General features: G+C 31.4%; 2 protein-coding genes across 5 annotated transcripts; one reads left to right on the forward strand and one right to left on the reverse strand.

The window, feature by feature from the left end:
* Nucleotides 1-493: 493 nt before the first annotated feature.
* Nucleotides 494-13,702, reverse strand: LOC148624288 (retinol dehydrogenase 13-like). 4 transcript variants are annotated; one of them, XM_088566954.1, is made up of 8 exons: nt 13,654-13,702; nt 8,751-8,884; nt 8,140-8,264; nt 5,902-6,057; nt 3,238-3,342; nt 1,384-1,593; nt 885-1,092; nt 494-697 (listed from the first exon to the last, which is right to left on the reverse strand). In XM_088566954.1, exons 2-8 carry the CDS (start codon nt 8,822-8,824, stop codon nt 601-603), a joined length of 975 nt encoding a protein of 324 aa, XP_088423080.1. In that variant the 5' UTR covers nt 8,825-8,884; nt 13,654-13,702; the 3' UTR covers nt 494-600. The 4 variants fall into 4 exon arrangements, with proteins under 4 accessions (XP_088423080.1, XP_088423081.1, XP_088423083.1 ...); XM_088566955.1 differs by having other exon boundaries at nt 13,593-13,695; XM_088566957.1 differs by lacking the exon at nt 13,654-13,702 and adding an exon at nt 13,426-13,447.
* LOC148624289 (retinol dehydrogenase 12-like) lies at nt 13,678-21,664 on the forward strand. Its single transcript, XM_088566953.1, has 7 exons — nt 13,678-13,854; nt 14,740-14,858; nt 15,501-15,656; nt 17,693-17,797; nt 18,749-18,958; nt 20,124-20,334; nt 20,644-21,664. The coding sequence occupies exons 1-7, from the start codon at nt 13,748-13,750 to the stop codon at nt 20,756-20,758; spliced, it is 1,023 nt and encodes a 340-aa protein (XP_088423079.1). The 5' UTR covers nt 13,678-13,747; the 3' UTR covers nt 20,759-21,664.
* Nucleotides 21,665-22,883: the final 1,219 nt, after the last annotated feature.

Genomic DNA, 22,883 nt, shown 5'->3' on the forward strand with positions numbered 1-22,883 from the left:
AGTTGACTTTTTTCAGCATTGCCAAACTTTGACCCCTATAACTTGAAAATGGTCCAAAATGCGCTGATACATTAATTTACCTGAATTTAATAAGGAACATAACGATAAAAAGAATATTCAAAATCGGAAGAAAAATTAACATTTAACATTTAATGAAACACCTATTTCTACCCATTATTGTCCCTTATTTTCAAATGGTAGAAGCCAAAAACTCCAAATTAAAAAGCAACCTTCTTTTACAAGGTTAGTAAAATCATATCATAATTCATAACAATTGGTCAACCATAACTAAAGTTATCACATGGAAATGAAGTGTCCACAAACACAGTGACAACTGCACCATAACATTATACAAATGCAAAATATAGCCTTGATTAGCTTTTTCATAAATTTCTGGATTTGACCCTGATATTGTGGCCCTATAGACTGACCTGTTAAAACATAAATAGCAATGTTAGAGAACCTTTTTTGCATGAAAGGCACGTCTAACGTGTAAGGAAACTTACATATTTATTTATTTCTCATTGTCTAACAAGACCTAGGCTGCAATGAAATCTAATTACTTTAATGCACAAGCACAAAATAAATAAGAGCAAAAATTTATTTGATCTTTGTCCATTTTTCACTTGTCAACCATAAACGTCTAGCTGTATTTTCATCTGTAGCTTCTCCAAGTACTTCCCTTTCCTTAAAATCACTAAAAACAATAAAAACATAACTATTTAATATACTATCAAATCAAATAAGATTATTTAATTTGCAGATTTACAGGTATATAATTATAATGAAAACAATGAAAGCTAAGTGTAAAAAGGTCAATAATACATTTATTGAGCAGATATTTGGATCAGAAAATCAACAAATGAAAACTATAATGAACATACTAAAAGAATTTCCCAGACACATTATCCACTTCTTTTGAAATAGCACAATAAGTTGGAGTTGCTGCACCTTCTTCTGCTGATCTGACCAGCAGAGAAAACAACGGTTTTAATATAAATTGTGAGAAGTAAGAATGGTTCACTGTCATATGTCTGCCTATCTCTGTCTGACAAATTCCTGGGTATACAGCATTAACCGTAACTCCTGTACCTGCCAATAGAAAAAAAAATTATTTATGAATTATTTTATCACAATTCCAGTGTTAATATCTCTGTATCTTGATTTATCTTCTTATGTGAACCATGATTTATTGTTTGACAAAGTGTTGGTTTCTAAAAGTCAAACAATATAATATACAACAAAGAAATGATACAAATAAATTAAAAAAAAATCAAATTAGGAAAATAACTTCTTTTAAAATATTACTTAAACTTTTTGTTTCTAATTCCATTTGCTTAATTCTAATACGAAACAATGTAGTAACAATGTAAAGAAACATACCTTCCAACCTTTTGGCTAACTCTTTTGTAAACAATATAGTGGCCAGTTTACTCTGATCGTATGCTTTTCCTGGATCATAGTCCTTATCACTATTCAAGTCCTCAAAGTTTATTTTTCCCTTTTTGTGTGAAATATCACTAAGATTTACAATCCGGCTAGGTGCACTATTCTTTAACTTGTCAAGCAATAAATGTGTTAACAGGAAAGGTCCTGAAAGCAAACAACCATACTGTGCAAAACGTGTATCAATAAATTTTGAAGCAGTGGTGTATACTAAGAGGCTCTGAAAGCCTGAAACACTCAGCTGGAGAATTTTAAATGATGTCATATCATTTGATTATTTTAACAAAAAGTTAATCATTTAAAAAGGTCCCTTTACTTACATAATTTCTGCCACCCACTGTGCCACATGAAAGAGGATCATTTGTACAGGATATTAAGGTCATCAACCCCATATAGTTTCAAAACATTGGCTCCCATCATTTCAGAGGAGTTGATCTTTGAATATTGGGCAATAAGAAGCTTTGATAGCCTTTGTAAAAGCTTTGTTAAAAACTCCCTTCAGGAACCAAGTTTGTAAGGTTCAAAGGAATCATACTGTCAGTCAGCATATTTGTATTGTAGGTGCAACTCCTCTTACTTTACTTGTTGTATTAAGAATTTCAAAGTAATCAAAATAAAGTTGGGAGAAAGTGTGATTTCAAATATGTTTGCCTTTTAATACTAAAGTATATTTACTTATATGAGTAATTTGTCCCTTCTGTCTGTTACCAGTAAAGGATAACTCAGTATCATTTATCATGAAAAAATTTCTATGACAATTGAAATCTTTATCTTACAAGAATTGCAAAGGGACTTTATAGCAAAACTTTGAAATACCTGATAGTTGTATAACAAGAATATTATGGAAATGTTGGAAATGGTAAACCCGCAATTGATAGAGCTGTTAGTTGGAATTGCCCTGACAAGATGTAAACATATAAAGCATTTAAATTAGAATATCCTCCTTTGCAGGCATTCAACAATAACTATCTTCCTTCATGCACATCTACATTAATTTTGTATGAAGTTAAATTTAATTCCATGTGGTGATTTAGGTGAACCCTCGGTTCTTAAACACTTTTGACTCTCACGCTGATTGTCTTTTTTCTCTCTGAAATGCTCAAGAAATAGAAATAGTTCAACGTATTTTCACTACAAAAGAGTTCGCAATTTGACCTCAAATTGGCCAGTGAGACCTAATGGAAATTTAAATAAAGGTTATGTAGTGTGCAAGATGAAATTTTATTATTGTTCGAAACAAGCAAGGGGAGATAATCCAAAAGGGCTTTACATATTACGGTCCCAGTAAAATTGGTGGGTATCTTTTTGGGTACAAAGCTTGCTCACAAATTTTCTAATTATATATTTAGTTTATTTGTATATGCAAAAAGTTATGAACATTATTATTTTTGACACAAAGAGTGCCATTTAGTAAGTAGTATGTTTATATCTGTTTTCAGTTCCCAACTTAATATTTAAGTCTGGAGTTGCACACCACACATTTTACATAGTTATAAAAAACATTTGACAAAAAAGAGGGAAGATGATCTTGAACAACATTGGTCACATGAAAAATATGTTTTTGTTTACTTTATCTTGCACATTATGTATCTGATAAACTTCTTCTAGTGTTATATAATAAGACAATTTCTCTAAAATATGTCAATTAAGAAAGAAAATGCAAAACATGCAGAAGTTCAAAATACCTGTGATGTGATGTCATGTCTTATGACTTACTTTACAAATGCAATATTTAGTTAAAAACATCTTTCTGAAATACTTCATAATACCCAGTGGTACAGTAGCAAATACCTAAATGATTAACTCCAAGCTGCATTTCAAAACCATCTTTAGTTGTTTTCCGTGGACATCGCATTACACCAGCATTGTTCACCAAAATATCTAACCTCGATTCATCTAAAAAAAAAAAAAAAAAAAAAAAACAACAATAAAATAAGTTCCCTTAAATGATCTAAACATCCTGCTATTGGATTTATCTTCTTTTTCTAGGTTTGCAATTTTTTTTTTATAATTCTGTTGTTTACAGGTATATAGATAAAGTTTAATGGAAAAATATCTAAAAGCAACCAAGCTATTTACTGGGTACCTTGCACTTTATATTTCATATTACGTATTAAATGTATAATGGAGGATCATTTACTTCATTTAAATTTAAACCCATACCATAAAGTAAGCTGTAAAAGGTCCCAAAATAAATGATGTGAAACAATTCATAAAAAGAGGAAAATCAACCTATTCCATAGAAAAAAACATAACATGAATAACAATGTTTATAAAATAAAGAGCTGTGCTTTAAGTGCATGATACACCTGTTGCCCTTTTAACTTGTCCTTACACTGTTAATGAATTTATATGATCAACTAGAAATATTGTGAGCCCTGTAAAATACCCTCCCTCCCCTCCACCTAAAAAAAGTGAATAAAAAAGGCACAAAAAATTTGGCACTTTCAAGGCTACCTCAAGTTTAACTATGTTTATTGTCTTGATTTTTCACCCATACATTTCTATCTTGTTCAAAACATACTTTTCTGACAAGGTTACCAAGTACTTTTTATATTTATTAGTCGATCATCATAACAAATGTTCCGTTTTCAACGATTTTTCAACAAATAAATTTCCTTGGTCGTTTCCGCCTTTTTTTTTTTTTAAGAGTAAAACTTAATAACACTGAAATGTAAAGTTTGACATTTATACAAATCGGAAGGGACCTTACTTCAATAGATATGAACAATTCATCAAAGTTTCATAAAAGTTAGTGAAAGTGTTTTTGAGTAATTGTGCAAAAAGTTGAAAATCCCCCTTTTTTAAGTAAAAAAATTCATAACATGGAAATAAAAATCTGAAATTTATAAAAATCAAAAGGGAGCTTACATCAATAGATATGAACAATTCACCAACGTTTCATAAAAGTTGGTAAAAGTGTTTTGAGTTATTGTCCAAAAACTTGAAAATTCCCAACCACTGGACTACAAGGGACTGCCACATTAAGTATGAGGCGGGGTTAAATATGTTAAATATAGTCAGTGCTCAACCCTCCCCTAACTTGGGAGACTGGTGGGAAAATACAACAATAAAACAAACTATACAAATCTGGTGTTATATTATTTGGTGTAAAACCATATAGCGGTCTCTCCTTGCATCATTTCTGTCAAAATGTGTTTCTTTTAGGGTTTCCATGACAACTTTGAGCAACCTATCTGAGCTCTATAAAAAGTACCAGTAAACTGTTTGTAGAGGGCATTAAGGTCAACAACCATACAGAGTTTCCTAACATTTTTAACTGTGGTCGGATTTGATCTTTGAAAATGTTCAGGTGAGCTACCATGAGGCTCTAAAGAGCCTGATCGCTCAAATTGTTTTATAGCTTTAAAAAGTTGACGTAAAACCTTAATATGGTAAAACACGTTTGACCAATTTTTAACAGACGATATTTGTCTTGGTACTGAACATTTCTACATCAATCATGATTCTACTTATGTTAACTGATAACATGCCAAAAGTGCAAAAAATCATCAAAAAATGCAATCAACAGATTTTTCCCAAATTTGCACCAATCATAAATCTGTACATACGTTTACAAATAAATTTCTTAAATTTACATTAATTATCAATCTGCTATTGTTTTGTAAAAATAAGCAAAAACAGAAAAAAATGGCAAAAATGACACTTTCTGGGGCCATAACTCCAAAAAATGTCAATGGATTTTTCTGAAATAGGCACCAACAATAGATACTGAAATACTGAACATTTTATTAATTTACATTAATCATCAATCTACTTTCGTTTTCTAAATAATAGGCAAAAATGGTTAAAATGTCAAAAATGACACTTTTCAGGGCTGTAACTCCAAGAAGGGTCAACAGATGACGGACGCCAAGGAATGAAAAAAACTCACATGGCCTTTTAGGCCAGGTGAGCTAAAAAGTTAAAAGTGTACAATTGCAAAAAAAAAAATTGCATACAAATTTTTCAATAACTAGATAAAACAGATTGGTTATTTTTAAAAAATATTTTCTTTCAAAAGGAAAAGTTATGAAATTTTTGTTTAAAAAATTATTTGAATTAACCATGAGTAAATTCAATACTTTTTTATTAAAAAAAATTGATTTTGAAAGAAGATTGGCATCTGGGTGTTGTTTCACTCAGTAACAGACATTTTCTTAATTCAGAAATGTCAACAAAACACTAACATCTACTAAAAGGGAATGACTATGTTGTTGTGAAAGTCATAAACATTAAAGCTTATCTGTCAAATGTTCATGAAAATTGAATTGAAAAAAATCAATTTCCCTTTTTTCTCTAATTAATCGCTATTTTATAAATAAGGATGTTGAATTTCCCGCGTCTATGGGCACTGCCATGATAGATATAGTTGTGACATCCTTCCATTTAATTCAATCCATACCTAGCTTATATCTGCAATGGTAACAAAATAAATAAGCAAATATCACTCACTTTTATTAAAATCTTCAGCAAAATCTTTAATAGACTCAATGGATGCTAAATCCATTTTTTTGCACAATATTTTACGATTGTATGTCTTTTCTATGATTTCTTGTCGAGCTTTTTCGCATTTGTCCATGTCCCTGCATGCCATTATGATTTTACCCCCTGTAAGAAAATTCAGATTTGTATATAACAAAATTGTAAAATTTATAGTCCAGAACATAACAAATGGAAAAAGATTATTGTTAAATGAAATCCTACAGACTATGAAGGCAATTTCATTGTAAAAAGTGTTAACCCCATTATTCCATGAGTGAAACAATCATGTCAATATTTATAATGCAACATAAATGGTCAGACTGAAGAAATATAATGATAAACTTAATATTTCTGAATTCTGACTTCGTTTGTAATTACACAATAACATTAGAACAGTACAATGATACACTAAAGACCCTTAACAATTGGCTATATGTACATGTATATATTTTTGAGCTGGTGCTTATTGTCAACAAGATTTTGTTAGTTTTTGAGACTTATCATATAAACAAAAGCAGCTACTTTAGTTTTATATTAGACACAACACAATAAAGCAGGTCAGGGTAAATTGACATACAATAATTTGAAATAACCTACTACTAATCGTTAATTGTGTTACAGTATTCCCAGATAACATGGTAATACAAAATAAATCAAATGACTTTAAAAAATTATTATTGCAACAAATATGTACCAAAAAAATGTAGCTATTAATTTTTTTTGGGGAAAACCTTTGATGCAATTATAAGCTTTCCAAAAAAAGCTTGCTTATTTTTACTTTTTGTAGTGCAGGATTTGTTTTCAATCTGACTGAATGTTTGTGTTGTAGGTCCCATTTAATGTACCAAATCATAAAATCATGACTTAAGATAGATAATGAAATCCAATTTGCATTGTTGGATTAATATAAAAATTATAAGCTATTGAAAGCTATTGTCTTATTACCAGTCTCCTATTGTTTGGGAAGTTGTACATGCATACTTGTTATCCAGAAGTGTAATAGGCCAGTTCAATTTGTTGAATATTGTACCTCAAAGTTCTGGTAATTAGTGTTTTTTATGTATACCTAATGACTTGCTGTCACACTTCTGCATGACACCGTTGTACACCTCTGTTTTTTGTTATTACATCTGAATGCATACTTTTGGGGGGTTTCCTGATGCAAAACATGAACTTAGTCATTTATCGACCAGAAGGGAGGATCTTCTTATCGGCAACTCCTCTAAAACCACTGAGCAGAATTTAATGAAACTTTATCACATGGTGTCATTGTGCACCAATCTTGTGTTTCCATCTGAATGACTTTTGGGATTTCCTGATGCAAAACATGAACATTGATCAACAAAGAAGGCATCTTCTAATCCGCAATTCCACTAAAACTGCTGAATGGAATCTATTGTGCACCTCCTATTTTGTGTTTCCATCTTGCATCAAAGGCTAATCCAAATACCACTGAGTGAATTAATTAAACAAATACTATATTCTTATTACCGATTATCATTTTGTGATGTAAATAAAAGCAATGTAATCATCACTGTTTCGCTTAAATTTAAAACTAAATAAAATTTCAAATAAGTTCAGATGATTAATTAGAATGTTTCATAATAAAATGGATTTAAAATATGTAACTGGCATGAAATCAGTCACATAACAAAATAAAAGAATATTCAGATTTATTAAAGTCTATCACACATGAAAAGAACTTTAAAATGCATGTTTGAACATTTGATATACAGTGAAGTTCAACTCAAATTCCCAAATAACTATTTTACTGGATTAAGTGCAGTATATTTTTGTTATTAAAACACATAAATATTTGTGTAAGAATAAAAATTGACTAGGTCCTGATTTAACTCGTTAGTGCAGCATTAATATGTCACAGTTACAGTTTTTGCAATATGTATATTTGTTAATTAATTTGTACATAGTATTAAACTATTATTACCTATTACTGGTTATGTGTCTGATCAAAGGAACTTACTACATAAAACCTTACACCATGAGCTAGATTTCCTCAACAATATCTAAGGACAAATCTGACCTAGGATTAGGTGGCACCGATGTAACCAAATAGGCGCCAGCCTCACACTGTGCCCCTAATCCTGCTGACCGAGCACTTCCCCCCAGGGAACCAGTGCATGATCTTTGTAGAGAATCTGATAATGCTCACTGATCAAGATCGGTGAACAAAAACATGATAATCATTACCTCTTGCTGCTAACTGCCCTGCTGTATAATAACCAATTCCAGAGTTTGCCCCTGTGATGATAACTGTTTTACCATGAAGCTTCTTGTCACCCTCAGGATCATAAGGCTTTACATGTAGGAAATTACTACAAATGAAATAAGAAGACTAAACTTATTATACAGTACCATTACTGTATTGTTTCAGGTAGTCATTTATCTTGAAAAGCCATTCAAACAGCAAAATAAAATAATTTAGTAAATCAATTATGAAACAGTTTCAGTGTATATAATGCTCAGATACAATATCGTTTAAAAATATCTTCTTATCTACATCTATAAATATTGTCTTCTTACATTTGAAAACCAATGTTTTTGGTGCGTACTATTTTCTTATTTTGCAGCAAAATAAAGCCTAAAGACATTAATGGGAGTCATTAAAAAAAAGATAATTTGTTAAATTTATAGAAATTCTTTTTTTAACCACCAAGTCCTCAAGTGTACCAGTAAAAAAAGCACACAAAGTTATACTTTTAAAGCATATTCTCATCTGTAATCTGCTTTAACAAATGAATTGAGACTACTTATAACAGCAAAATAGAGTACAAACAAGTATCAAAATGTCTTTAACTTACTCTTTGTAAAGGTAAATCAATCCACAAGTAGCTCCTACAGTGGAAGCTAAATAAATGTGAAATTTATAATTCATGGCAGATATTTAAGTGTCTTTATGTACCATTAAAGTAATTTCATTCTTCCATTATGACAACTGAAATACACAAAAATATATTTAAAAACATTAATTTCCTACATTAAAAATGTTCTTACAAGCTTCAGATCTTTATCTACCTCGATTAAATAAAAGATTCAACAACAATTTCAAACTACTTTTAAGTATTAAATCTTCAGGTAGATCATACCTAATACTTCTAGTAGATAGAAGTTTTACTCAAAGATGACCTTGAATGAAATACTTTAGAATTTTATTGTGAAAAACATTGGTCAGCTAAAATTGATTTAGAGAAAATTGAGCCTTGAAAGAAAGGCATTTTTTTTAACAATATCTTATAGATTCTGTAGGGAGTTTTCATTATTTGCAAACTACTAAAAAACTGGAAGATATATTTTTGTATAAATTTGATTATACAAAGAACATTAAACTGATATTCTATGATATTTCAAAAAGAAAGCTGGGTCACCACACTCTTTCTCTTGTGATATTAAAAAAACTAAAATTTCCATTACATTTCTACAGAATATTTCCCACAAATTATCTCCCCTTGAAAGAGGCTGCTTACAAATGATGTATGTAATTTAACCATATTATTTTTTTGTCAAAAATTCTTTTAAAATAATTTAAACATACTATTTTTACATCATCTCAAGCACTATTAGTTAATAGAAAGTATAAATGTCTTTATTGTTTTGCAAGATTACAGAAACAAATGTTCCATGTAATAGGTATGATCTACCCTTATTTAAATTCAAGGGGACAAGTTTAGGCAGATACATATACTGTGAAGATACTTTTATTTGTAAATTTCAATTTTCTTGGATTGCAGACAAATCATTGGTTTGTGGATTCTTAAATTTGTTGCTTGACATTTCCCACAGTACAAATAAATGGAAGAGTGACCAAGAGAACCAAGATTCTAATGGAACCAAAAGAATGTAATCCAGAGATAGACTAGACATGGAAAACAGACAAACACAACAAAGAATATAAAATAACAAAAATAATAGATACAAAGTAACAAAAGTAAATGAGCAACTCGAACTCCACTAAAAACTAGGAGCATGGACCAGGTGCACTGGCAGGGTAAGCGTCCTCTAGAAACACCTGCAGAGTTGCTCATAAAAAATCCAGCCTGAGGTAGACAAATGAGGAAAGGAAAACTAAGACACCTTGAACTAATCAGTTCTCATGGTGTAGATGGATACACCGTAATGATCTATGAGTTCATCATGATTACCATAAAAATTTTGTAATGATGACTTCAACATAACCGTGTTCCAGAAGTCTAATTGTAAGAAGTCTAGCATGATACAAAAAGTCTGTGTAGATACAGCAAGCTCTGGCATAACATATGAGTTGTGATATGAAAACTCCTTGCTCCCAGTTTTTAGTGGAGTCGGAGTTGCTCATTTACTTTGTTACTTTGTATGCTGTATTTTGGTTATTTTATGTTCTTTGTTGTGTATGTCTGTTTTCCATGGCTGTGCCTGGATTACATTCTTTTGATTTCCAGTAGAATCTTGGTTCCCTTGATAACTATTTGACCAGAATCAAAGTGGCCCTAGTTAAATGGTGTTGCTCACTTAGTGTTTCACAGAAATATAACCTTCCTCAAACAAAATCTGGTTGATTTATCAACTGCCCTTAATAGATTTATTCAAAAAGAATCAGATTTTCAAATTATTGTCTTTTCTTTGAGTGCACATACAGTACATTATAGATGTAAAAATATAATATATTTATATGTTTATAGCTGGCAGGGAATATCACAACATACACACAATGAATGTATCATGTATGACAAAGTCACTGTTTAAAGTCAGTAAATGTACTACTGAACATTTCCTGTGTGTTATCTATACATTTATACATGTAATAGGAATGCTTTATGTCAAAAGTTTTGAAAGATAGTACTTTACACGGTGAGATTGTAAAATTAAACTTATTTCAAATTATCTACTTTCCGCTGAATCAACACTAGAACATTTCAGGTGTTATCATGTTTAACTAGGAGGGGTCAATGAATGTGTGTTAACAGTCTTTTAATATATATGTGTTTTTGGATATTCTATATTTAAGAGATAGGAATGTGTTTCTTACATGTGCTGTTGATGCATATTTAAGTAATGACAGATACTCCTTGAAGCATTTTCACTATCTGTTCTCAGAACATGTAATACGTTTACCTGGCAGTAATATCCATCTGCAACAGCAGTCCTTTCCACAAAAAATCGGAAGTGTAAAATTAGTCGTAACTTATGATGTCATAATAGAGTTAAGTATTGAGACATCACATTTTACGACTAATTTTACTCTTACAATTTTTTGTGAAAAGGGCTGCTGTTTATACTATGTCTTAGGTCAAGATATACCATGTCTAATCTCAAGAAACACAAAATAAATTTTAGACTTAAACAAAAACTAAAACAAATTGCAAAAGAAACTGCTTTGATTCAGATTTGTAGTATCATCCCTTACACTTACATAGAAAAAATTTTTAAAAATTCTAAGTTGCACAAAACCCAAAATAAACATTTCAAAATTTACATTGGAAAGGGGGGATAACTCCGTATAAATAATATTTTTGCTAGAAATTTTTTTTTTTTATTAATTTCATGTAAAGTATGATAAATTATAATTCAATGCATTGCTGTAGTTATACTGAAAAAAAAATTTAGTACAGAGACGATACTGTAAAATATACAAATGTACTGTAAAACACAGTACTAAATATGTACTCTAAAATGTATTGTAGAATTCAGTACAGGAACAGCACTGTTTTGTTTGTTTGTTTGTTTGTTTGTTGGGGTTTAACGTCTGAGCAGCAATATTTCAGCTATATTCAGACGATCAACATGAAGTGGATGATAAAATGAACATGAAATGATGAAATGAAAAAGGGATGGGACACAAAGGCAACAGGGTCGACAAATTTAGATTACCACCAGAAAAAGGGAGGGATGGGTAGGGTCGGGCAATTTAGCCTCCTGGGGCCGAGCGCAAAGGTTCCTACTCGTATCGAATACCACAGCAGGGTTCTTTAACGTGCAAGGAACGTGGCATCTTTCCCAACACGGTGCACCACTATGGTTTGCGGTCAGGTTTTCCATATTATAGCCCGACAACCCCAGCATGTAACACGCCAGGGGTACCCCATTCCACCACCTGGGGCACACATCCCAGTTGCTCTGTGGGCAGAGCGCCTAGCCCCTGGCTAGGTTTCTGAGCACTATTTAGTCGCTTTTTACGACAAGCTTAGCGCTGGTGCAGGCCTATTCTTTTGACACCCGGACCTGCACAGGGTGGAACAGCACTGAAAGTTACTGATAATATCGGTTATATTATTGGTGAATAAGTGAAGATGTTTCATTTTCAATACAGTACTTAGAAATCCTGGTCGTATACCGGTAATGGCAATTACAACTGTTTTAAATAACAGGAAATCAGGGTTCCATTCCCTGCCAGGGTTAAAAATAAACAGTTTTCATTATTTTACTTTTCAGTTTATTTTGGAAAAGTGTAATCTTCCATTACTGTGGATCTTATTATTTTTGTTGTTTGTAATTTTTAAACTGTTAAAAAAAAAAACCTTAAATCAATCAATCTCAGTCTTCTATTTGTGGTGTAGAACCTTGTGTTACAAGCTCAGAAAGACCCATACAATGTTACTAAGGCCAAGAAAAAAATATAAGGCTGTTAAAGGTAACATAGATAAAAATAGGATAGGTAAGTAGGTAAAAATATTTTAGTCTTAAACTTACTTTATATTTGAACTTCCGTGAGGGTTTCTTGACTTAACATTGTACAGTGCTCAACTAAAAACAGCATTTCATAAATAGAATACCTATAAAATGTGCAAGGGTACAGAGACTGCAGCTTGTTAGTGAATGAATATTTGATAGTATTGATATTTAATTAAATAACATTCACATTACAGAGAGACTTGTGGCAAGTCTATTCACTCTACATGTTGATGTACTCCCAAATAGAGTGGGGAAACATTGTCGGACCCACTGGGGTTTGGGAGTAGGCCAGAATGTCAACAGAGCAGCCCAGCCCTAAGTAGAACATACTCTGAGTTCTTCAGTCAGATATCCCAAAGGCTGGGCTCCACTACCTCCAACTACTAACTGATATCTACTAACAATCATGGGAGATCCGTAAAGGATAGTCAAGACCGTAAAAAAAACTACCGATTGGATTGGCAAGTCTAACTGTTTTCCTATGGTAGTTGATGAAACCAGAACTTGGAGATGGGGAGCCACTGCCTTGTAATTGTGTGAAAAAAATTAAGGGAACCAAATTTCTAGCAGAAATGAAAAGAACGTAATCCAGGTACAAAGACCAGACATGGAAAACAGACAAAAATAACACAGAACATATAATAACAAAAATAATACATACAAAGTAACAAAAGTAAATGAGCATTTTGGACTCCATTAAAATTAAAAACTGGGCGCATGGACCAGGTGCACTGGTAAGGTAAGCATCCTCTTCTTTTCTAGAAACACCTGCCAAGTTGCTCATAAAAAGTCAAGTCCAGGAAAGACGAAAGAGGCAAGGAAAACTATTACTTGTTGAACAAATCAGTTCTCATGGTACTCAGTAACGAAAAGGTAAAAACGGTCGTTGCATTTCAGATATATAATTTTGAACGATATCATTATATCATATATGCAGGGAAAAGTGTGTAGACTTTGTGTAACAGTCATGGGTAGAGATCTCCTCATTATGTGCATACTTATTTTCAGGGAAACTGTTACACGATTGCTCCAAATATGCCACAAATTTATTTGTACTACCTCTAACATCTCCTGATGAAATCAACACTTCACATTGACAATCGTGGAGTTATTTCCCTTTACAGGTTAATTTCGTGTTCGAATTATCACGAATATGAGTCGCCCTAATCCATTAGAGAATTTACCCAACCCTGAAGCCCTTTATGAATCGTGGTGGCCTATAATTATAGCATTTTCGATTGGAATAGCTTATGCGTTAAGGTATGATTGTATATTGTTATTGGTAGAATCTCTCTCCTCACTCTACGTCTCTACACTACAGTCACAGTATATAGTGACTATTCAAAACAATGCTTGAATGACCAACAATTCTTGTCCTGATATGCTAGAACTATCTGCCATAAAATCTTAAACTACAATGAACTAGCTATCAATCAATGAATATGAAATGGGAAAGTGTTTTATCGTTGTGTGATATCACTGATATAGATTATAAGCACAACCATCATTTCGCCATTGAATTGGTGCTAAAAGAAGACAAAATCGCAGAAACTCATTATTATTATCATTGTTTTGAAATGGACTGCCCATTTTACCCAGAGTAAAGCAAAGGGTCAATGTGTGATACAGGGAAATGATCTAGAAAATTCCCAGCTCATCTAAATGAGTTGTCCTCACCTGTACTACAATACATCGTGTACTAAGTTATAATCCTAGATTTAACCTACTAGGAGGAATGACCCATCCAGTGATTGAGTGGTCTAGGAAGCTGGACTTTGTGCAGGCAGTGTTGCCATAGATATCACAGTGGTATGAGTTTTGAGTCTTGCGGCGGGAATAACAAAACAATTGCTTTGCAAATTTGACAGTTCTTACATCATAAGGGAATTATTCAGATCCTTATATTTATTAATATTTATCAGAACTTACAATTTAGCTCGCTGACTTATGATTCTTTAAAGTGAATTACATGTAGTTCTGAAGTTTTATATGAGCACTTTCCAAAGAAAATTCATTGCTAATTTTTTTTCTTTCCCTTATAGATAAAATATACATAGTAAACAATGTATCTCCATCCCAAGGATACAAAGATTCAGTATACAAAGAATCTCAATTTGCACTTAAAATATTTTAATATATATGTAGACAGTACATGAGAGGAGCAAGATGCATGACTGACCTGAAATTAACGGGAAAAGTGGCAATAATTACTGGTGCTGTTAAAGGAATAGGAATGTATACTGCAAAGGATATGGCAAAAAGAGGTAGATTTATTGTACCTGGAACAATTTTAAGGACAGTCATAACATAAAAAAATTAAGACTTGAGAGATTAAATGGTAAAATGAAAATTGTCAACATGTGAGCTATAGCAAGCATTTAAATTTTTAATTTTTTTCATGGAGAGTTGCAAAATAGTTTAAATCAATATAGGGCTGATGGAGAATTTGTTAAATTCTTCTATGAAAAATCTGTAGAAAACTTGGAAGATGTAAAATGGTGGGAAATCTCTCACAGAAGTTTAATCACTGCCTGGTATTTAAAAATCCACATGCCTTTTTAATCACTGGCTAAGAATGAGAGAAACTCATTTCAAGTTACTTCTGATTAGTTTACTACTTCTTTTATTCCATTTCAACATACTGTAATTTTTACATTATCTTTTATCATGCACTAAAATAAATAGCATGTGTCAGTCATATGTGCAAATATTTGCATATATATGGATCCATGGTACAAATGTATTTCATGTACGTGTACTGTATCATGTAAGTTCTATCTATCAATTTTGTTTTAACATATAAGTTTAATAGAAAGTTCATATGAATGTCCTTTGAAACTATATTCCTAGTATATACATGTAGTTAATGTTTTGTTGTCAGTTATATGTTGATGTATATTTTATAGGTGCTAGAGTGTACATCTGTGGCAAAGATAAGGAGGAAGGAGAAAGTTGTATAGAGGAAATGAGGAAGACTACAAAAAATGAAAAAATATTTTTTATTCAATGTGATCTTAGATCTTTTCAATCTGTCAGAGATTTTGTAGATGCTTTTAAAAAAAGTGAGTGGTAAACATAAGTTATAAGAAGAAGTAAAACATTTTTTTTACATGTCTGATGACTCAGTTTTTTTTGTAACAGGGTCTAATCTAGAAGGAGAAATGAGTAAAAACTTATCATTGTTTGTGCTCACTTCTCCCATTTGTCTTTGACAGGGAGAAAATTTTGCAATAGATTACATAGACAAAAACTCAAAATTGTTATTTTTCAAACATGATTTACTTAAACTTGTCCTTGTCATCAAAAGTTCTCCTCGTCGTAAATGTTTAGATTAGGCCCTATTTAGTAACTGACGGGAAAAATCTTTTTGAGAATGTATAGGCTTTAATTTACTTCCCTAATATAAAATTACCGGTATACATGTAATAACATGTACCAAGCGTATCATTAAAAAACAAGGATCTCATTGGACAATAAGCTTTAAAAAACGGTGTTTTTATGAGTCAATAAAACATGTTGCTAGCACGCTGCAGATAGCTGTATACGGTATTACCTTATATATACCACTCCCAAAAATACAGGAATTTTAATTTCTTAATGTATAGATAGTATCTGCTGCTAGTGACACTTCTGACAGCTGATATGAAATTGATTAACATATAAATTAAAGTGAGCACTTCATTGGAAATGTGCTACAGTCACTGCTTTTAAATGCTGAAGAAACATCAAAATTGAAACATTCAAGTTGAAAATGGTGGATATTTTTATGTTAACTTTCTCTTATGAAGATTTTAAGAAGATGTTTAAAACCTTTTGTTTACTTTTTCCTGTTTCAACCGGAGTAGAGAATAATGTTCCAGATTTTTTTTTTAAGTCATTGGTTAAAAAATACACCTTAATGGATTTAATTTTGTTTTTTGTCAAAAGAAGTATTTACATTTAGTTCAATACATCTGTCAGGTCTCACATTCTTCATATGTTGCAATGAAAACTATTAAAGTTTAAATATTCCACGCAACAAAGTTGCAAAGGGAATAATGTTTTTGACCCGTCTGTTAGTCGTGCCGTCACTCCGTCAGTTCATCTTCAGTTTTCCAGGCCTTTTTTTTTTTTAACAATTGCAGATATTGACATGATTTTTGGTATATAAATTACCATGATAAGTTACAAGTCAAGTTAAATTTTCATTCTGCCTTGAACTTAGCAAATTTCACAGAAATAACAGTTTTCCAGACTTTTTTTCTAAACGCTTGCAGACATTGACATTATTTTTAGTATATAAGTGCACTATGATAGATTACAGGTCAAGGGTATGTTTTGTTCTGCTCTGATGATTTTTACTGAAATTACAGGCCTTGAACTAACAGTTTTCTGGACTTTTTTCTAAACTTGTGCAGAATTGATATGATTTTTAGTATATAAATTTACCATGATAAGTTACAGGACAAGTTTGTTGTTGGTTCTGCTCTGATGATTCTTATCGAAATAACTGGCCTTGAACTCAGCTAAATTCACAGAAATAAATGTTTTTCAGACTTTTTTTCTAAACACTTGCAGAATATGACATGATTTTTGGTATATAAGTTCACCACAATATGTTACAGGTCAAGTTTACGTTTTGTTCCGCTACGATGATATTTACTTTGGATGAAAACTCAAAGAAATCACAGTCTGGAGTTTAAAACTACCATTCTTAGTAACAGAATTTAGTTAGAAGATAAAGGTCTAAAGCCTAAAAAACACTCTTATTCCTTTTTTTTATCGGAGTCCTTCTACATGTATTTCTCTTATGAACAAATTTACTTGAGTATCCAACATTGGGACGCGTGCGGTATGTGAGCACACTCACTAAGGTTCTTTAATTTTTTATTCATATTTTTAGAATTGATAAAGGGGGGAAATGTTAAAACCAGTTTTAAACTGTAATATTTGTAATAGCAATATATTTTTGTTTGAGGCATTTTTTTCTCAAAGTATTGTATTAAGCTTTTCTTCTTTTTTTTTTGTGAAATGGAAAAATTGGGTTGGTCAGATGAAACAACAAATCAGTTTGAATTATGTCTAAAACATTCATTTTCATTTTCTTTGGTTATTTTAGAGGAGACAGAACTTCATTACTTGATAAACAATGCAGGAGTTATGATGTGTCCAAGGGAGATAACTGATGACAATGCAGAAACACAGCTGCAAGTAAATTTTCTTAGTAAGTTCAATCTATGGACAAAAATCTATAGCAGATGTATTAGTAAAAAGTACTTGCTTTTCACTATTGTATATTTTAATGTTTTTACATGGATTGAATGTGATTGTGAGTGAATGAAGTGCTTATTGTTAGTTAAGAAATCCTACAATGCATCATTTTTTGAATCTTTTAGTTTTAGCTATCAAAATACAAAATTCCTCTGTCTTGTTTGATAGAAGTTAAGGACAATTCCTGATTTGAAACTATTGAAGTAAGAAGATCGAAAGAACATAGGTTCATTTTATCACTTCAACAAAATCTTGTTAAGGGTTTTGAAAGCTGTGGAAACAAGTTACAATGAGTATAGCTAACTACAATACCTTAAATTGAAAACAAAATAAATAGTTCCTATGAATCATCTAAGAGTTAGAAAAATTGGGTCTGTATTAATTTTTTTGAATGAAAAATTAAGGAGAGATAATTGGAGGGAAAATAATAAAAGTTCAATGTACTGAAATACAAGAACTTACTATATACTAGTAAGTTTTAAACAGACTACTTCATATTTCAGATCCTTAATTTTTATTTTAGAATTTTTGAACTTAACTACCATTTAGCTCCCTTCAGGAGCATATAAATGTATTTCTTGTGACAATTTATTTTTTTATTAAATTACAACCAACTAACACAATTTTTTCAGCTAAAAAGCTGGTAAATCAGTGAACTAACACATACTATTACAATGTATGAGGTTGATGTTAGGATGGCACCAAGTCAGAAAATAGCTTGCCAGACAACCTCTAGCATTGCTGGAGTAATTAACACAATGTATAAATATCATGTATGTGTGGTTTTTCAGGTCAGTATTGCTAATAATTAGAAGGATCAAGTCCATATTAAATATATAATGGTGATCATATCAATTTCTCACAATGAATAAATATGATACTGAGGAAAATATTTCTATTCCAGGTCCTGTATTACTTACTCATTTACTGCTTGATATGTTGAAATCATCTCAACCATCCAGGATAGTCAATGTTGTTGCTCCTGCATATAGTTTAGGTGAAATTAAGTGGGATGATCTTAATATGGAAAATGACTATACACCATCAGCTGCATATGGACAAAGTCAACTTGCTAAAGTTTTGTTTGGAATTAAACTATCCAAACTATTAGAAAGTAAGTGATAAGTGTTCTTACCTCAATTATTATCAGATTAAAAACCAAGTATTGTGAAAGTACTATTGTTCTTTGGGTACCAATTTTCGTTGATAGGCCAAACCACAAAATTTGGTTTTCAATGAAAAGGAGATTTCCATTATTGCATGTACTGAAAACCTCAAAACCATGAATTCAAGAATCCATGAACTTGTGTTTTTTCCCTAATCCACGAATTTAAGTACTTTCACCGTAAGTATGAATATGAAACGTTTTAGGCTAGTTTAATTTTAAATTAAGTTACTGTAAAATATGAAAAAATTGTGACCAAAATATATCTTGATAATTTTGACTACCCAAATGTAATATTAACAATAATTTATTGGATTTTAAATTCTTGTAATGAAAAAATGCAGTGGAGATTATAAATTAAAGGAAAATCACACACAGTTTGTTTGTATTACCTTTTAAATGAGGGATACCATATTACATAATTGTTTCTTTTTCACTTCTATTATAATAGAACATTTATACTCTACAATAGACAAATTTGAATGCAAATAGCTTTTTTAAAACAATACCAATTAAACATGCCTGTACCTGAGACATTGCCATACATTTGTCAGTATAAATATCTTCAATACATGCATAAGCTCTTTGCAAGTTAAAAAAATGTAAGTGCAGGTTACAAATTACCTAATGATAGCATAAATGCTGAAAAAATGACTAAGTTCAACTAGCAAAAATTAATCAAATATGTTCATAAAATGAATATAGACGTTATAGTGGCATTAACTTTATTCATGGTTAAGTTTCATTCAAGATTCCCATGCTTAAGTCTAAATACTGAAATGTGTAATGTCATGTATAATTGCTAATAGAGTTGAGTAAGATACCTGAATGAAGTAGACATTGGTATATTGCTTTTGGATGATGACTTGTACTGTGTCTCGACCTTTTCAAGTTTTGTCGCTTTCCTATTTCCTGTTTACCATAGTCATGAACGGGGATATTCTAAGCAGGACATGGCGTGCAGCATGTTGTTTGTTCTATACATGTACTTTTTGAGTTACGTAAAGTAGTTACGCCTAAAGCGTGACACAGAGAGACAGATGGAGTCAAGTGGCTACTAGATCACTTTTGGTGATGCAAGTAAAATATAATTTAACTTGGACTTTGTTTTCAGAGGAATCAGGAGTATCAGTACATCAAGTTCTACCTGGTATCTGTAAAACAAAGATCTATAGACACATGCCATTCCAACAAAGTACATTTATAGCTGTCTCATTTGCTCCAATATTATGGTTCCTGATGAAGGCCCCTGAAGATGGTGCTCAAACTGTACTCTATGCAGCTCTTTCTGATTTAGCTGGTAAAACCAGTGGACTTATTTACAAGTTAGTCTAGATTTCTTTATTATTATTAAGTAGTAAATTTATTTTTGTCCAGTCCAGAGAAAATAATGATCATGCAAACTGAAGCAAAACTAGTAACATGCTTTTATTTGGAGCAATTTTCTGTGTACACACAAACTAATATAAAGGATCATTTTAGACAAGGAAAGGTAACTGTGTAGTTGTATAACAATGTATTGACAAAAAGTAGAGAAAAACTAATTGAATTAGAATTCATACTGCCTATTTTCTTGTGTCAGATTGAGCAGTTATGTGTTGCTAACATAACGTATATAACTGTATTTCTTCCAGAGAATGTGCCATTACTGAATATGATGAGAAAACAACAGATGAAGAATTACAAGATAAACTGTTTAAACAAGCTTTGAAAATGACTGATATTAACAAATTTGGCATTGAAAATTAATGCTTTTCATTGATTAGAAAGATCTGAAACATTTCTTTATACATGTATTGTGTTCAGGAGTCTTTTTTAGTTGCTTTTACAACTATCATACAAATTGTACATGTATGATTCATTCAACAAACCCATTACTTGATATTTTTCACTTTGGTTGTGTATATATCAAATGTATTTTTACATTGCTGAAAAGTATGTTTTTGTCTTCACTGCTTGCTTTGAACATATGGTTTCAGTAATAGGTTAAGGTATGGTGTTATTTTTTTTGGCAAACACATTTTCTTATAAACTAAGGACCAACCAATTTATCTAGAAATACAAAAGTTTTGTATTATACCCTAATGTTAAATTTTCAGTTAATGTGTTTGTGTTAATGTAGGAGTGACATGCTAAAAGTAGTAACCTTTGAAGAACAATCATGTACATGTAATATGAGGTGAAATTTAGGGTTTCTAGGAATAATTTGTAAGATTTCATAATATTTTTTAAAATTTTTTAATGTTAGCCCTTTATTTTTTAATTCTGAAGTTTCTAATTTTTAAAGATTTTCTTTCATAATACAATAAAAATAAAATGGATCCTATCATTACCCTAATTTTTAAGGGTTAGGTGTGTTTAACATGTAGATGGTATGATAAAGAACTAATTTTCAATTTCAACAATTTATTTTCTGGCTGTCAACAAATAATATAATGGATTTTCTTTTAAAAGTTAGAGAACGCTTAATATGAGTAGTACCGATGTATATAACATATTGTAGCAATGTATTTCTATCAGTACAAAGTTAGGCAGATATATCCTTTTGTAACCAGGTTATTTAATTCTCTAATTAGGATTGTATGCATAATACTGATTTTTGTGTAACAATATATACATACCAATTATCATACAAATAAAATATTTTTGGAATAACCAATTTTTAATTGAACTGATGAGAGAGTGGTGTCCATCTCTGTTATACTAAACATTCCACACCAAAGAAAAATAATATGTGTGGCTAGAGTTACATGCATGCCCTACTTATGTTCTTGTACATATTATTTTGGTTATTTTATGTTCTTTGTTATGTGTGTTTGTTTTCCCTGTCTGGTCATTGTCCCTGGATTGCATTCTTTTGATTCTGCTAGAATCTTGGTTCCCTTGATTAATCTAAAACATAACAGTTTTATGACCCTTGTGACAGCTGCACAATTGACATACTTTTTTTTGTAACACAAATCTTGTTTTGGATTAATAAAGTGGAAGACAAGAGTTATGTGTATCTGTAAATATAAGTAGGGGTTGCACAAGTTGTCATGCAAAGGATATCCCACTTGTTTCAAATTTTTTTTGAACTAGAAAAAATGTTACATGTATTTATACAAAGCCTAAGTCAAGTTAAACTGACCTCAAAATAAAAAATGAGGTACAACTGGTGATGGTGTGGACTAAAAATGAAATATGTCTACCATTTAGAAGCTGTTAACAAGAGGCTCTCAAAGAGCCTGAATCACTCATGCCTTATTAGTTATGTAAAGGTGTCATGCCTTGATACAATGTTTGGCAAAATATTGCTGAAAAAGAGTATCTACTGATGAATGCTGTAAGTTTAACTGAGTATCTAAGGCACTGTTAAATGTTGGAAATGCCTTTGAAGTGTTTTTAGAACCTCTGGAAAAAATTTGGGCAGGACTTCCACTGAGCCCTGTTATCTCACTGGGTCTGAGGGGGCATTAGCCCACTATATGTTTGCAGAAAAAGAATGTAAAATGAAGTTTAATCATGGGTATACATTTTCATCATCACTTCAACTCAGAAGACCATGTTTACTATATAAACCAAATATCATTGAAACTAAGGCAAGTGTACAAATAAGTGGGAAAATGGTGGTCAAGAACAAATTTGCCGCAAAGTGGCAGCCAGTTTGAAAAGGGTCTCCTTACAAAAACTTTCAATACTGCCAGTCAACTTTCATTTTTCATTCTTCTATATTTGAGGACAAAAATAGCAAAAAAAGCATTTTGACCCCTATGTTCTATTTTTAGTAATTACTGCCATGTTTTTCAAACCAATGAACAAATTAAAACTATCAGTTTGTGCAGGATGCCCTAAGGAACAATTATGCCAATTTTAATTAAATTTTGTTGCATGG

The sequence above is a fragment of the Perna viridis genome, chromosome 2, assembly GCF_037379345.1.
Source record: "Perna viridis isolate PV_CMFRI_1.1 ecotype Kerala chromosome 2, ASM3737934v1, whole genome shotgun sequence".
NCBI classification, from domain to species: domain Eukaryota; kingdom Metazoa; phylum Mollusca; class Bivalvia; order Mytilida; family Mytilidae; genus Perna; species Perna viridis.